Here is an 18,213-nt window from a genome sequence, read left to right on the forward strand (position 1 = left end):
AGGGAGCTCAGGGACTCTAGAAAGGTCTATGGTTAGTAACTTTAATTGGACAGGGAGGGTTAAAGTAAGTGACAGGCAGTGTGTCAGTTCCCCCGGCAGTCTAATGGGCAAATTCCACCAGATCCGTGTCCAGTCCGTCTCCCATCTGTCATGGCACTGGATCTGATAGGTTCCTATATAGGAAGTCAGGCACCAAAATGAAAACATCCGGTTAATTTCCAGAATAAAACACTCTGTGTTATTGTTAGATCGCTTTTAACTTAACTATGACCACAAAATGTCATTTTGAGCGGAGGCAGGCTTGGAGTCATCAAGTCAGAGGTTTTCAGAGGCTGACAAAGACAACATGGATGAAGAGAGGAGGAGGAGAATCCTTGATTCAGTGATTTCCATGGGGAAACCTCGGTCATATGACTCCAGCTGTCTGGAGGTCCTGCTCCGTGCTGCATTCTGAAAACGCAACTGGTGGGTGTTGGCAGACGAAAGAGAATGGAGCCGGACTGCAGTGGATCCGAGATGGACGTGACACAGATCTGGTGGAAGTCCCTTGTAAGCCTATAGCACCCTATAGTGTGTAGTCAGAAGGCTGTTGTTGATATGGATTTCTACTCTGTTTGAAGACTGTACACTGTACACACAAAAATCAGAAGGGATATCTGAAGAAGTGTTGCTTGATTTTATGGTATGGATAATGTTTGTTAGTTCAGTTGTATTGTCCAACCAATGGCCAGGTTACTGAATCTTACCTGTTTCATATCTAACCTGAAACAAACTTAAATATGGCTAAATGTTTGAACACCATGCCCATGAGAACCTCACTTTTCCAGGAGTATTTATTTGTGAACAATTCCTCATTTGAGTCTTGGTTCTGATAAGACTGTGGTTGTAATTGTTGGCAGTCATTTTTTAATAACCAGTTACCCTGATGTGAGTTTTATTTTAATTCAATTCCTTCTCAGACTTCTTGGACTGGATATAAAAAAAGAAAGAGTGCTCAAATTTGGTTTTCTTCTATTGAATGTCTTGTTAAATTTAGTGAACACCTCATTAAAAAGAATAAGGACAGCTGTGCGTGAGAGTACAGCTGTCCTAATCTAATGACCAAACAAGCTAAGGCAGAAGTTTATAAGAAAAGCAACATGTGTGTTAAAGGTGCAGCACAGGTAGATGGGGCCAAAGAGCAGCTGAAGGTTAACAAACTCAGGTAGCAGGTCAGCCAAGAGGATAAGTGTTTGCTGTTCTTCATTTGTACCCGTGACTCTGACTACAACGGGGCGAGGTCACCTTGTCTGCTGTGTGATAATGCGCCCTCCTCTTTATGACAGGCCCCAGCAAGTTTTTAACATCGGCTATAAATACTTATATGTGATACAAGCCAGCGGCACAACACAGCTTGTTATCTAATGGTGTTACATCTGTCTTTGTAAACATAACCTCTCCGGCAGACAGACACTGTTTATTAGTGTTTAAAGGAAAGTTTGTGAAATGAAGTTTAAATGAAACGGGTTACAAAACATCAGCGAGACCTTGCTCAGTGAAACCTGAAACTTCCCATGTGCAAATTGATTCCCTGGAAATATAATTGTGAGTGACTTTGAGTAAAGGAAAGTGAAGTTGGCTGTTAAGGGCAACCCTGATGAGAACCTCTGTGCAGCTGCAGGATGTGTGGGCTGTTACTGAGCTTGTTCATAGCGTGCAATATTCACGATTTTAGTCTTTAACCATCAAATAGATATCAGGCGTAGTCATCATTTCAGAACTGATGGGGACAGGGTCGCTAGTAGCCTAGTGGTCTAAGCGCCCCAAATACAGAGACTATAGTCCTTGTTGCAGAGGTCGCCGGTTCGACTCTCGGCCATGACCATGTCCTGCATGTCTTCCCCCCTCTCTGCTCCCCACATTTTCTGTCTCTTCAGCTGTCCTATCATAAAGCCCTCAGATTCCCGGACAAGCCCCCATTTGTTATGACCTGGCTCAGGGGACGCAACAAAAACGGGAGAGGAGATGAGGGGTGTGCAAATTAATTATATATTTATTAAGAAAAGAAGGAAATAATGGTGCATAAAATCAAGTCAAACAGGAGCACCGCGCCGCAATGCCCACATGGGATGAGAGAGCCGATGAGTGCCCCAATCAGAAATAAAGACCACAGGGCTATTTTTGCCTTTAGGACAGCTGAAGAGAGATGGGAAATTGCGGAGTAGAGAGCTGAGAAAGACATGCAGTGAAACGGCATGGCCAGAATCGAACCAGCGGCTGTTGCGTCAAGGACTATAGCCGCTGTACATGGGGAGCTCTGTCAAGTGCTAGTTGAGGCTGACAGTTTAGGGTTATTTTAAATGTATTGAGGCAGAGGTAATAAGAAGGGGGTCTAAGTGTCCGCCCCCTAACACTTAATCTCTGCTTCGTGGTGAATATTTTTGTGACCGTTTGTGGTGGTCTAGTGCCACTTGCTGGCTTGATTGCTTCACATTTTAGTGTGAACTTATTGCACATCAAGGCTTTAGGTAGAAGCAGCAGGTAGAGCGCTCCATTCCCGCCCACTCAAGGTGCGTTCAGGGTAACTTGGAGCTCAGACTTGTTAAAATGAATGAATGATTAATGGTATAGAAAAGTGCGGGGGACACAGGGGACCGTGTGCCCCATGTGTCCTGTGTACCCCGCGTCCACTACAAACCCCAGGCTACCTGGACAAAGTCCTTGATTTTTTGGCTTATTTTTGAATTTTCCATCCATCCATCCATCCATCCATCATTTACCACTTATCCCTTTCGGGTTCACGAGGGGCTGGAGCCAACCCCAGCTGACTGCAGGCAGAAGGGAGGGTACACCCTGGACAGGTCGCCAACCTATCACAGGGCAAACATGGAAAGACAGACAACCATTCACGCACACACTCACCTACGGGACAAACATGCACAGGGAGAACATGCAAACTCCATACAGAAAGGCACCTGCCCAACTGGGGACTTGAACCAGGAACCTTCTCACTGTGGAACCTTTCCACTGCACCGCCTTGCAGTGGGTAGCGCTGTCAGATGTCATTTTTGAATTCTGATATCTCAATTTAAAACTGTTGAACCTTCCTTCAACTTTCTTTAATACCATTGTGACATTTAAAGACCTAAACATGTAGCTTTAAAATTTCCCATACAAAGAGCCATGTGTGTTGTGAAGCTGTGGCTCTCAGATTACAGACTTAATCTCTTTTTTAAATGTTACAAAGTCGTTTGCAGTTATTCTTTAAGAGGTTATTGTTGACACTCATTATCGCTCTTCACCCACCTCAGACCTCAGACATCAACCCTCGAGGCATTGCCAAATCAGAGCACCCTTCAACGGTCTTCACATTAAAACCTCAAACAACACAGGGAACTGGAGCCTTTAAAATAATGACTCCTCACCCTCCAAGAGTGCAGCAGATTCAAGTCTCTTTAAAGTGTGCATTTTCCAAACCAGCAACACTACAGGCAGTGACTGTTTAACCTTATCTTAATGCTAATATCTGAAGGTTACAGGCTGAAATGGGAGCATACATTAACTGTCAGGAGATTATGCACCAGGAGAAATTAATAGACTCATGAAAGAGGGAGAAAACTCTGGTAGTGTCCTGGGAAAGCCCTCGCTGTGGCAGCGTTTGCTGCTACTCAGCACTTTAACCCAAAAGGCCCTGCTCGAGTTCTAATATAAGCTTAAACATAAACTACTGAAGAGGATGTCAAAGTGTACGACATGAAGATTATTATGATAATGATAGTTTGATTAGAGTAAACTAAAATGTAATGTGCATGTGTAAGAAGAGTTGAAAATGTAGAGTGAGTAGGTCTTTATGGAAATTAAAATCCTAACAGGGTCGTCTGGGTCCGGCTCACCCTGAAGGGATTCTGATTTGCATAATGACCTGCTCACTCTGTATCATCCTGCTTATTACCAAGCTAACAACTGCAGATGTAAACAAGTTGATGCACATTATTGTTTATAGTTGATTTTATTGATTTTAAAATGATGTTTTTCATACAGCTGAAAAAATAGTTCCTCTGATCGGAGAGTAAGGGATTCTTATCAGCCTCCTCGTGGGTGGAATTAACATAAACTGAACATATTTTTATTGAAGGTAACGTTGGATAAGATGGACATGACTTCTGCAGGAGTATTTATGATGATATTTCTGTCCTCAGTCAGCTCTCCTTCTTCGTCAGCTACATGTGTTAGTCCTCTGCGTAGGTACGGGAGCTACGGAGCTACGAGCTACAAAGGCTGACAGTTTTTCATCTCGATCTTGGACCATTAGAGGGAACCACTGGATGACATCTGCCTATATATGGTTTTATATGGTTTTATATGGCTTTATATGGGATCAAACAATCATCAGTACACTCAGAGACCTCAAAAGTGTCATCAAAAACCTGTAATCCTTATCTAAACTGCTCAATTTTCAGAGTAAGGATGCAGACATGATAATAGATGATTTTATTTATTAAGAAAATGTTGTTTTTTTATACAGCTAAAAAAAAATGAGAATGATTCTTATCAGCCTCCTTGTGGGTCGAATTAACATTAAACTGAACATTTTAACATTTTCATTGAAGGTTAAGTCAGAGAAGGTGGACTGTTCCTCTGCAGGAACACTGATGTTGACATTTCTGTCATTTTTGTCCCCACTCTCAAGACCAGCCTTAGACAGACACTTTAGTTTTTTGCCACAATCTTTACCAATATGGGATGCGAATGTAAAATAATGGTTTTGCCACAATGTCAACAGGCAGAGGTCAAATGTGGCAGAATCCTGATATGACATGCATGATCAGGTTTTCCCTGGCATTGCTTTTGCTATTGAGAATAAATTATTGTTGTCATGAGGTTTTGACCAATCAGAATCAAGTATTTCACTACAATAGAATGAATTAGAATCACATAGTGCAGCTTTAACAGAAAATGTGTCTTGAAAGTGTACTTTTAGGGATTTCATAAAGGTTAAAGAAGGTTGTTTTAGAGTGTTGAGGACCTGATGGCAAAGGCAGGGTTTTTCATCTCGATCTTGGACCATTAGAGGGAGCCACTGGATGACATCTGCCTATATATGATTTATATGGGATCAAACAATCATCAGTGTTCTCAAAGGCCTAAAAAGTGTCAACTAAAACCTGGAATCCTGATCTAAACTGCTCAGTGTTCAGAGTAAGGATGCAGACCCGTTTTATTTTTTAGAGGTATCTGGTAGCGCCAGTTAAAGGATGTGCAGCCATAAAAGGTTAAATTCAAATGAATGGAAGTAGAATGAGTTACAGTAGTCTACTCAGGACATGATGAATACATGAATAACTTATCCCCAGCCTCTTAGGAGACAGAAAGGACTTTTAGATCATGTGTAGCTGTGTTAAACATGATTTAACTCTCATTTTAAAATGCTGATTGAAGTTAAAACAGCTACCAGAGGTACTGGTGATATTTCTGCAGTAAGTGGTAATACTAGTGGAATATTTATGAAGTTGAATTGTGATTAGATTAGATGTAGTGTACTTGCCAGATCAGTGTTGCACGTTCTTGTTCTGAAACTGTTGTTTGTTTTGTTCTGCTGGATTTCAGTAAAAAAATGTGAGTCTGATAGATATTTTCTCCCTCTTTGTCGTCTTTATCTGCTTTCCTCTACATCTCCACTCTCTCAGGTTTACTTCAAGCGTGATGGTGAGCTGATTGAGGTGATCTCCTACACACAGACCTCCACTCCTGAGCAGGGAGGGGGCGCAGCAGGGGTGAGAGGAGCCAGGCCGCTCATCAGCAGGGACCTGGACGACACCAAGCTGCAGCGCTCGCTCTCCCTTCTGGACCCCGAGAGCCGAACGTCTCGCCTGAACACAGAGAGCCCTCAGCGCGTGCACACTCAGGGCCAGCAGGCCCATGAGCCCAGTCCTGCCACGGAGGTCATCCCTGAGACTGTGGTGAGCCGGGAGTTCCCCCGCTGGGTCCACAGCACGGACCCACTCTACTACTTTAGCCACACTAACATTCCTCAGAGCGACGGCTCTGTGGTGGTGCAGGCCCGGCTCACCTGGACCCTCAACCCTCAGCTGGATAACGACGCCCTGTTCAGCTGTGAAGTCAAGCACCCGGCACTGTCCATGCCCATGCAGACAGAGGTCACTCTGTGTAAGTAGATTCACACTGATTCATTGTTTTTAATGTTTCTCTCATTTTACTACCCCTGTTTTCTAATTAGAATACATTCACACAAATATGATTTGACGCAAGGTGCAGATGAATTTATATTCATCAGAGGTGGAGGAAATATCTGCAGGATTACACTCTGGATCTATGAGGGGCTCTGTTTTGAAATGCACCAGACTAATGGATTAGCAGTAACACCGGCACACATGTAAATAGAATGGAGCATGTGAAACTGCTCATGTATTTTACATCACATGTAGGAATGCTTATGAAGCAGAAGGAAAAGCATCTAAGTCGCTTTAATAATGAAAGATATTACAATAAATACAAAAAGGCATAAAGGGGGAACACATTTCCAATTCTGTAAGGATTCCAGCACCATTAGACGCCTTGTTAATATGCTTTGCTTGATTAAATTCTCCAAAAATAAAAAACAAAACAGGCAGAAATATTAAAGATATATCAGAGGAATGTGTTGCATCAGATTTGAATAGTTACACAATGTGAAGGTGCTGTGCAAAGTGGTGATAAAGATACAAGATTACACACCAGATCTTTGAGGTGCTCATATACGGGCAAGATTTGACCCTAAAAAATCCTTAATCCCAAAACCTACCCATGAACATTCTTAGGATATTTAACATTTTAATATATGTTGCATGTATGATAATGATTAAGCAAGGTTACAGGTCTGTAATGCACATTAGAAGCCTTTATCCTATATATATACATATAATTAAGCCTTCTTGTATTTGCAGCAAATTATGCAATCTACAGCTCTTTTCTTGCCTTGTACACAGGCAAGATTTGACCCTAAAAAATCCTTTATCCCATAACCTACCCATGAATATTCTTATAATATTTAACAGTTTAATTCATCAAGCATCTATGATTGTGTTTAGGAAAGGTTACAAGTCTGTAATGCACAATAGGAGCCTATATCCTACATTTGAGTTTTTGTATTGGCAACAGTTTATGCTGCATGCAATCTTTAGCTCTTTTCTTGCCTCACACACAGGCAAGATTTGACCCTAAAAAATCCTTACTCCCAAAACCTACCCATAAATATTCTTATGATATTGTACAGTTTAATCCATTATGCATCTATTACAAGATTTGGGAAAGGTATAGAGATCTATATAATTTAGTCTTCATGCATTTGCAGCAAATTATATCTCTTTTCTTGCTTCATACATTGGTGAGATTTGACCCTAAAAAATCCTTGATCCCAACACCTACCCATGATTGTTCTTATATCATTTAATAGTTTAATTTAAGATGCATCCATGTTAATGTTTAGGAATGGTATAGAGGTCTGTAATGCCCAATAGGAGCCTATATCCTACATTTGAGAACTTGTATTTTTAGCAAATTATGCTACATGTTATCTATAACTCTTTTCTTGCTTCATACACGGCCAAGATTTGACCCTAAAAAATCTTTGATCCCAACACCTACCCATGGGTGTTCTTATAACATTTCACAGTGTCTGAGTTCTTGTATTTGCAGCAAATTATGCTACATGCAATCTTAAACTCTTAATCCAAAACCTATCCATGAATATTCTTAGATATTTTACAGATTAATTCATCATGCATGTATGATAATGTTTAGGAAAGGTGTAGAGGTCTGTAATACATAATAGGAGTCTATATCCTATATATTTCTAATTTAGCCTTCTTGCATTTTCAGCAAATAATGCTACATGCAATCTATATCTCTTTCCTTATTGCCAGTTTAAGACGTGATATGTACACCACTGTAACATCTTCATTATGAATGTCACAGAAGCGTTACAGTGGGACCAAGTCATCCCACCACTGAGATGGCTTGGGAAGTAGTTGCAGAAGCATTAAATGCGAGACAGGATTTCCTTTGAGCCGATGTGGCAGGCAGGAACATTGTGTGTGTAAGAAGCTCCTGTTGTATTTACATATCACGCCTCTCATGCTTCTGCAACACAATGTAAAATCAAACACTGAGAAACCAATATTACCACGTTGTGGATCAACGTAAAAGTTCAAAGGTGCGACAGCGGTGGAGCCTTGTGGTGGACTCTCATTATTAAAAGGGCTGGTGTCATATTAGTATCTCTATCCAGTCAGTAAACACACTACACTGCATTGTGAGACCCTGAATCTTTCACATGAGTGTCTGCTACATTTGTCATACCTCTCGCAGCATGCAGTTTTGGGAAAATCCAGCAATTTCATGAGACGGATCAGTGTTTTTTTTAAATGTGTATTTAATTTTCTGAGTGTTACATAACAGAAGTCATACCACGCCAGATCCAATCTTTCTGCAGCCTCTCTGTAAACGATCCGGTTAAGTAACAGATCCATATTTTTGTATAGCTCATGCACCTTTTGTCCGGTGCTTTTTTTAAGGTTAGAAGTAGAATGTCTTTGTAGTTTTGTTGGCAACCCAACCAAAGACAATGTGAGAGCAGTTTGACACCACCAAGTGATCCATCTCTTGACAAAAACAGGTTCCGTTTCACAGGCTACTTTTGACATGGAGGTGTGAAGCTCTCTTTCCCACTGCCTACACACTAACGGAAGAGTATTTTTAAATGCTGGTGTCATGGCGTCACATAGAGCTCACGGGGCATATGGCCGGGCTGGATGATGGCTGATTTCTGGGATTGGTTCCAGCAGTGACAGTTGGCGTCCTACGTCACCACCTTTTGATTAGGGTGGCCTGCAGTGTGATGGACATATCAACAGCCTCTCTCCGAGGGCGAGGGGCCACCAAGGGGGGGAAGTGAGCCACAGTCCCATGAGACCTTCACCTGAGACCCAACTCTTTCTTTTGACAGAGAGGGAGTGTTTTGAACTCAGAATGGGTCGCAGAATAAACATGCTCTGCGGAAAACAGTGTGCATCAGGTGTGCTTTGATTCCAAGCCAAGATATCAACAGGTCTGCCCAGCTGCACGACAGACTTAAGCAGTTGAAGGGAGACCGTCATATTTGCTGGGTGACTGGTTTCATTGAAAACATGAAGCCAGAGAGGCGTGCAACCAAATTTAAGAAGCATGACTGATTTCTGGATCGCTCAGTTGGGGGAATCTGGTGCTGTGTAGGGCTGCCCTGACATAAGATTTTGTAGCTTACTACTGATCCTTATTTTAGGCCATTAGGTCATTTGTTGTTCCAAGGTTATGATGCCAATTCAATGATCTCAATATGCACTTGCAGTGAAAACAGAAAATGACTGGGTTTGAGTGCTGTAAATTTTTTTTTTCTCTATTTGCACAGTTCATCAATACAGAAAAATACAATAAGCTGGCAGAATACAGTGTTTAACTAAACTCATGGTGGATTAAAGCCTGATTTATACTTCTGTGTCAAATCGATGGCGTAACCTTCGCCAGAGGTTCGCGTATCTCCTGTACCTATGCCGAGGCCTACCCACGTAGCTGACGTGCACCTCCCTCAAAATGTAACTACCCGTAGAATTGACTCGGACCGCAAGCTCCATGATTGGTCCGCTCGGCGGCATTGTATTTCCTGCATTTACAGCACTTCCTGGTTCCCCTTTCATTGGCCGCACATCAGCCGTGTATTTCATCTCTTCCTCTCTATTCTTCCCTGTAATCATGTCTGTATGATTAACAGCAACATGTATCAGCTGTAGATTAACATAACACGCTCTGAATCGCTGTGGAAAAGTAAACAGAGATCGTAGTGGGGCCGGAAGCAGGCGACTGGCTATCAGAGAGACCACACTGCCCTCAAGGGTTTCGGAGGAGAATTGCTGCGCGACAGACACATCGACGCACAAGTATGTGGTGCTCATGTCCACGTCAGCCCCTGCTGCATAGGGGCGACGCAGAAGTATAAACCAACCTTGAGATGAGATCAGAATGAGTCCTGTTTGTAAGATGGAACTGGATCTTATCCTCACTTGATGCTGGGTCTTTGTTAATAATAGAACATAGAGTACGGTCTAGAACTGCTGTTTTTAAAACGGTCTTGAGATAATGCTTGTTGTGATTTGGCGCTTTATAAATAAAGATTGATTGATACAAAACCATTAGATCAACACAAGGATAAAGTTACTTACTGGAGCTTTAACTCACTCAGAAGCAGCTTTCCTGTAAGATACATCAGCTGTACTTGAACCTCAACTCTGCTGATGGTTGTAAGTTAACGAAAAATGATCCGGACACTTTACAATAACTGACACATTCATAAAAAAAAAAAATTAAACCACTAATTCATACTCCTCAAAAGTTGAGACTTGGCTGGTGCCTTTAAGGCTGGACCAAACCGACAATGTGATGCTCCTGGATTCAGTTTACTTTTCCTCCTGCGATCACCCAACGAACAAACACTTGCCCACTCTTCATGCAGTAACGTTTCCCAGTTATTGGAGGGGAGCTCTGCTGTGAACTGTGTAATGCGATTCACAAACAGAACAGCTGACCCCGAGCAGATTGATAAGACATATTGATGAATGTTGAAAAGAGCTGGAGGTGAACACGGATACAGGCAACACGCCTGGAACACGTCTTATATTTGCATTCCCAGGCAAACAGACACACAGAGACATTTACATAGAAATAACCCTACACATAAATCCATACACAAACAACACACACACACACACACACACACACACACACACACACACACACACACACACACACACACACACACACACACACACTCAGAGATCACAGACAGCTTCATGAAACTGAGCAGCTGCTCTTTGATAATCACGGTCTGGCAAAGACATGAGATGTTAGGAGAGCTGGATCTCTTCTCACAGCTGTACAGTGCAAGAAATTAAGAATTTCACCACTTCCCTCGTAATGTTAAATAATAAACATCCTAGCTCATGAAAATCCAAACTAAAAACTCTGTGAATTATTAACGTGCGCCGTGGTTATGACTACAGTCTGGAAAATATACCAGGTGTTGTGCTTTTTGTGGGCTTGGAAAGCCTGGCGCCAGCTTCAGGTGCATCTGTATGGAGAGCACGCAGCCTTTCATGAATATTCATTAAGTGTAATGCAACATTGGTCGATTGTCAGACTGTCGCTCCGTCTCATGTGGCAATATTAAATCTCTGAAAGATTTATTACTTATGGGCAGTGCAAAGACCTCCTTTTCATTTCCTGACCAAACACACCTGAGACGAGCTGGAAAGAGTGTGTGCGTGTGTGCGTGTGTGTGTGTGTGTGTACAGTAAAACAGATTATCCAGTTAGAGCTGTATGATATAAATGAACAGTGTAGAAGTGATAGGAGTTATTATGTAATCTTTTTTACACAGTCTCGTTTAATAAAAGCTTTAACATCATCTGAAATGCTTTGAAAACATCTATGTGCTGTTTAAATCTATATTATGACACAAATAAAACTTCTTTTACCTACACAAAAACCCTTCTACTTTTATATACTATTTAATTCCAAAAAGGATCAAGCCCTGAGCAGGTCAGCGAGCGCCTTGAATTTGAAGTGCGCTCTAATTAGAATCAACAAACGTACATTTTCGTTTTTTTCCTCCAGGTGGTGAGAAAGAAACGAGCGTCTGGTGATGCACCTTCCATATCTTAAAAAGAACAAAGATGAATTAATGACTTCAAACACAGCAGAGGGAAAGGCTTGTCAAAATATTAGCGCCTCTGACATTTCGCAGGAGCTTCACAGGGCCCGACCCCCCCCCTGTCGACTGTTTTATCATCAAAATGTGAAAAGGCAGAGAGCTACTGAATGTCTCTCAGACAGCACATGTGCTCGTAACACAGTGATCACCGGCCTGAATGTGGTGTATTATATTTGTGTCCACAGGGTATATGGCGGTTATTATTATTATTATTATTATTATTATTATTATTATTATTTTATTATTATTATTATTATTATTATTATTATTATTGTTGGGTTTGTAAAAAAAAAAAACTTACGATTTTGTAAACTCAAAAATTTCGAGTTTGATTTCTAAAAAATGTATGACTCTATAATCTTGCCGTTTCGAGTTTTTTCTCGAAAATTTTCAGTTTTTTTTCTCGAAAATTAAAATGTTTTTATTTCTCTCTTTCGTTGAAATGCTTTTAGAGAGACGGAACATTTTTACCAGTCCCAAAACAAAATTACAAACGTCAGATTTTGACAGAAAAGGGATGTACCAATGATTTTCAAAATAAAAGACTTCTGTAAGGTGAAAATGTGCAACAGCCAAGAGATTAATATATATTTGACATTAACAACCCTGTTGCCACAAAAATATTTTGATTCAGACTGATAAGATAACACCTCAAAATGTGTTCCTGTCAATCACAGCTATGTCTGATTTGGAAATTCAAAATAAAATCCATTGGAATTTTTGCATATTACAATGATTTTGGATTTGGGATAAATTCAGAGGGAGATTATGAACAAAATCCCAGCTTCCACTGACTCATTATAGTTCACACTAATAGTGACCAGCCTCATAATGCAATCCAGCCATTATAGGTCATTCTTATGTGTCATTTCAAAATAAAAGCAACTTGAAATTAGAAAAATAGCATAGAAATCATTGTAATAAGCCTCCTGGCCAAGGTTCATAGATTATCAATAGATCCAGTTATGTTCTCTGTAAGGATGTGAGTTTATGTCAGTATAAGTCAGGGCACCATGTTGGTTCATGATGCCTCTGAAGTTTTCTCTGGGTTTGTCTTGGGTTTTGCAGACCAAACAAACATAAAGAACAATGCCAGCCTGTGCTGTTTTACACGGTTTTATCCAAAAAGTGCTGTTCTTTCGTCGGTCTCAGCTGAACACTGGGTCAAAAAGAACAACAGAAAGGAGTGTCCCTTCCTCACTAATTGAGACCCTGTAGATTCAACCTGTTTACCCAGATATGCGTATGGACTCTGGCACAAAATCCTCTTGGCCCACTAAAAACTGACAATAATAAAGCCCTTTTCATACCGCCACTTGCTGGTTTAATTAGTATTGATGTGTAGGGTTGGTGCGTTAAATAGTCAGTTCTGAAGATAGCGTCATATTTCTGCAACAGACACAATAATACAAGAGTTAACCAAGTTAGCGATAGATGAGCAGATCTCATTTTCTGTGAGGTGGGATTGCAGATTCTCTTTTCTTTCTTGTGTTTTTGAGTCGGGTGATTTAGAAGAGAGTAGTTTGACTGCTGGATGTGGTTTCAAAGCCACCGCACTCCTCCGACAAACACAGCAATTTCAGCTCACAAGGGTAGCTGGTCTTCTTCGCATCAATGTGTGGCTCCAGTGTTTTAAATGGTTACTTGTGACAGTAACACACAATAACAGAGGTAAAATTACGGGGTTTTGTCTGCGGAGATCTTGAAAAGAACAATCTAACGGCTGGCAGGAGTTGTTTTTTTCTTTCTCTTTAACCAAAGTTTTTCTCTGTTGGGATTCTTTGGTGATGTTAAAAACAGAAGCATCCTTTACTAGACCTGCTTTGATCAGACACGTGCCCTAAAGGTTTATGTTGCATCCGTTGCAGCCTGTGTTGCTGCTGCAGGGAATCTCAAAACCATTTGTACCTTTTAAAAATCAATCAATCAATCTTTATTCGTATAATGCCAAATCACAACAAACGTTATCTCAAGACGCTTTTACAAACATAGCAGGTCTAGACCACTCTATGTCAAATTATGAACAGAGACCCAACACCAAGACAGGATAAGACTCAGTCTGACCCCACCTTAAGCCACCATGAGCAGAGCACTTTCCAGTATTTAGCTAGTTACAGCAGCGAGGAAAAACTTCCTTTAACAGGCAGAAATGTCGAGCAGAACCAGACTCATGTTAGACAGACATCTGCCTTGACCGAGTTGGGTCTGGAAAGAGGGATAGAGGAGATGAAGAGATAGAGGGAGTGGTGATAGTGATGAGACGAGTAGTAGTAGATGTTGCCACTGGAGTCCAGCACGTCCATATCAGCTGGAGTCTGGAACGTCCAAAGCAGAGGAACCTACGAGACAAGGGAGCTCAGGGACTCCAGAAAGGTCTATGATTAGGAACTTTAATGGGACAGGTAGAGTTAAAATTAATGAGGAGGGGGTTGGAGGGGAGATAGGATCCCAGTGTGTCATTGTGCCAGTTCTCACGGCAGTCTAAGCCTATAGCAGCATAACTAAGAGCTGGTCCAAGCCTGAGCCAGCTCTAACTATAAGCTTTATGAAAAAGGAAAGTTTGAAGCCTACTCTTTAAAGTAGAGAGGGTGTCTGCCTCCCGGACCCTGACTGGTAGATGATTCCAAAGGAGAGGTGCCTGGTAACTGAAGGTTCTACCTCCCATATTACTTTTAGAGTCTTTAGGCCTTAGTAAAAAAACAACAACCTGTGATTCCCCTTTAACAACATCAGACACAATTGAATACAAGAGAAATCTGCAGTGTGTCTTGTTTACAGGAGATTTGAAATCCCCTCCTGTCATTTTTTAAACCCATTACAGACTTCCCACTTCAATATAATGATGACAGCTTCAGTACATAGACTCAGAGTGACCACAGCTGCTCAGCAAAATAATAAGAAGGACACTTTTAATTAGATGGAAGGTGGTGATGTGAGATAAAATACTGACGGCGTCACACAATGCAGAAAGCAAATATGTACCAGCTACAGTCTCCTCATTCAGCGTCTCTGTCTGCCTTCTGCCGTTGCTCGCGTCTCATAGAAGATAATGTCTCTGTTTATCATGTCAGGATTGCGTGGCTCGTCTCCAGGAGGACCATGCCAACATATTGCCTTTGAAGTGTTAATTGGATGCGCTGGAAGCCATCTTTGTATTTAGATAAAAAATATTAGAAAGTGTGTGTGTGTCTCCGTGAGATCACACACGCTGGAAACTTACAGCAAACTTTCCCCTTTAAGTGGGGCTCCTGTTTTTGAGAACTGAGCATCAGAATTTCTGTATGTTCAGCTTTGATAGTTTGCACAAGAACAAACAAATAATCCCAGTGCCTCAGTGTTCTTCTGCTTGATATAAAGTGATGAAATTAAGAGGCTTTTCTTCAAAGTGTTAAAGGCTGAGGAGCTTAGAGGAGGTGCTCATTGAAGTTGGAAGAGGAGCAGCGTCTCTGAGATTGTCTTCTCTGTGGTGTAACACTGGTCAGTGTGTCTCAATTCTAATTTGACTCCTCTAATTCAGGTTGACTTTTTCAATAACGCCACTGGGTTAACTCAATCTATGGACAGACAGCTCGATGAATTGCCCTGTCAGTCACTGGGAGTTTTGCATTCGCCGTTAAACTTGCAATCCGCTCGGCTGTAACGCAATTAAGTGGCATCAAATGAAAATCAGTGTTGTTCTGAGTACATTTGCAAGCAGACATGAGGAGGTTCAGTCGGTTTCAAGTGGATATAAAGAGAGAGTGGTGGATTAAAAGGAGGGAGAAAGAGTGAGTGTTTTTGGGATGGTGTTGAAGGAGGAGTAGAGGAAAGGATCTTTATCCAGAAAGGTTCAACGATATACAAGTTTAAGGATCCGTCGTATATCCGTAACATTTACGAAGATGCTTTAAAGGATATTTTCTAAATATGACTTCTGTAATGTGCACTTAAAATACTATTTTAGTGTCGCCAAGATTTTAAGCCAGAAAATGGCATAATCTGGTTTTCTTAAAAAAAAATCATAAAGTGAGAGATACGAAGATATGCAGGAGCAAGACTGAAAGTTCAGATATAAGCCCATTTGGATGTCACAGATCCGTAAACCTGCCCCTGAATGTCATCACTGATCCATATCCTATACTTGGAATAGGAAAAAAAAAATCTGTAATGGATTAGGATGATATATGTCTATTTCACAGGGGCGTAACCCGTTTGCAGTTGTAGAGGAGTTGCAGGGTCTTATCTAAATACTATGCACTTACATATAAAAAATGAAATCCCTCCAAGATCTAGCATGCAATCTCAAAAATGAAGGATCAGGAATCGGCAGGTGACTCAGGATACAACCTGATACGATACAATACCATACGAAATAATATGCTACGATACGATACTTTACGATAGGATATGTTATGATACGATATGTTACAATGTGTTACGTTACGATACGTTACAAGGTGTTACGTTACGATATGATATGATAGCGTACCATAAGGTATCATACGATACTAACTTACGATACGATGCGATATGATACAGGAATATCATAAGAATTAATATGATAGCATACCATACCATACCATACATTATGATACATTATATTCTAATACCATATGACACTTCATGCAATGATAGGATACGTTACGAGACAGTAAGATATTATATGATAAAATACTTTATGATGGGATATGTTACGATACAACATGCTATGATACGTTACGTTGCAATATGTTACGATACCTTACATTATGATAGGATACAATACCATACAATACAGTATGATACGATGCGATACTTTAAGATATGCTGCAATATGATACAGGGATACTATAACAATCCATACAATACCATACGATATGTTACGTTATAACACGATATGATACAGCAGTTATGGTATATGATATGATACGGTATATGATATGATACGATACAATACAATGCAATACAATACTTAAGATATGGTATGTTACGATACAATGCTATATGATGCAGGGATACTATGATAATCAATACAATACCATACGATATGTTAAGTTATAACCCAATATGATACAGCAGTTATGATATGATACAGTACGTTACAATACGTTTCAATACGTTTAAATAAAATACAATACTTTACGATATTATATGATACATTACAATATGATATATTACTGTATGTTATGATCTGTTACAATACAATATGACATGATACGATGCTATATGATACAGGGATACTATAGTAATCAAAATACTATAACACAATCATACAACGATACATCACAATATCTGATTAACTATGAATAACAAAATGCCCGTAAAAAGGGAAATACCCATACGACAAATGCTGGACAGGCTTAAGCAACTTGTCATATTCACCTGTTCATATTTTATGCTTAAACTTTATGACTCTATGACTGTACCTGTTACAGCTGCAGTCATATTCACTGCCATGTCAACAACTACAGTTGAGTGTTTTTCAGTCAGCTTCCTCTCCTCAGCAGCCTTCAGTAAAACTTCTACTATATGAGCACTGCTGTAAGTCTTCTGCACTGCTCTAGTTTGTAGCACATAGGAAAACATTTCCCTCTCTCTGTCAATAAATTGGGCAGTAATTAATTGTCAGCTACAACTTTTTGGCACGTGAAGTCCTCCCACTGCAAGTGAGTGCAACTGTTTCTGCAGGCCTGAGTGCATCTTTCACCTTTTCTCTCGTCTCAGCATAAAGAGCTGGAGTTGCTTCTTCTCTTTTCTTCTTCTTTTGAAAGTAGCTTGGGCATCTCTTTAATTATATTCACCGCCGTCCACTGTCCTTCCTTTTTCTGTTACTTTGCCATTAGCTCAATATTGTCACAAGTTTGATGATACAGACTTTGCAAATCACTATATATTTGTGCGTTAATTTCCAATGAGATTCTAGTTTTTATTTCTAATTTTCTCTGTAGTTTAGGCATTTATGTGTTCAATCTGTGAAGAAATAAACGGTCTAATGGTGTTAAAATGCTCTCTCCCTCTTCCCCACATGTTGTATTAATGTACCCTCTTTGACAATTTCATGTTAATTTAAACAGTTCTGCTTCTGCTTCATAAATTTAGCCTCATATGATAAACAACACATAGGCAATTCCACACACTCCATCCTATTCACATGTATGACAGTTTAACTCCTAATCCATTAGCCTGATGCAGGCTTATAGTCAATGCCTGCCTTGGAAGAGGCTGTGCCTCATTAGCCACAGTGGACAGTTTGTTGCCAGATTAATAGCTGGATACTGAGGTCATTTGTCTGTTTATTTATTTATCCTATACTTTAACTCATCAATGAACACCAGCACACAGCGTGATTTATATTGAGAGTTCAAACCAAATTAATTGAAGAACTCCCGGGGAAGACTCGAACGGGCTATTATTGATAGGATGCCCTTAGCTTGAATCTTGTTGCATGTTCCGCTCAGTCCATTTGTCTAACATAT

At 40.5% G+C, this 18,213-nt stretch overlaps 1 protein-coding gene across 2 annotated transcripts in view; it reads left to right on the forward strand.

The window, feature by feature from the left end:
• The window catches only part of igsf21a (immunoglobin superfamily, member 21a), a 381,326-nt gene that overhangs the window by 331,341 nt on the left and 31,772 nt on the right, over nucleotides 1–18,213 (forward strand). For both annotated transcript variants that reach the window (XM_034694383.1, XM_034694318.1), the window contains exon 6: nucleotides 5,667–6,147. In XM_034694383.1, the coding sequence (XP_034550274.1) occupies nucleotides 5,667–6,147 (481 nt within the window). The remainder of the gene's footprint in view (nucleotides 1–5,666; nucleotides 6,148–18,213) is intronic.

This window comes from Notolabrus celidotus, chromosome 1 (genome assembly GCF_009762535.1).
Source record: "Notolabrus celidotus isolate fNotCel1 chromosome 1, fNotCel1.pri, whole genome shotgun sequence".
NCBI classification, from domain to species: Eukaryota; Metazoa; Chordata; class Actinopteri; order Labriformes; family Labridae; genus Notolabrus; species Notolabrus celidotus.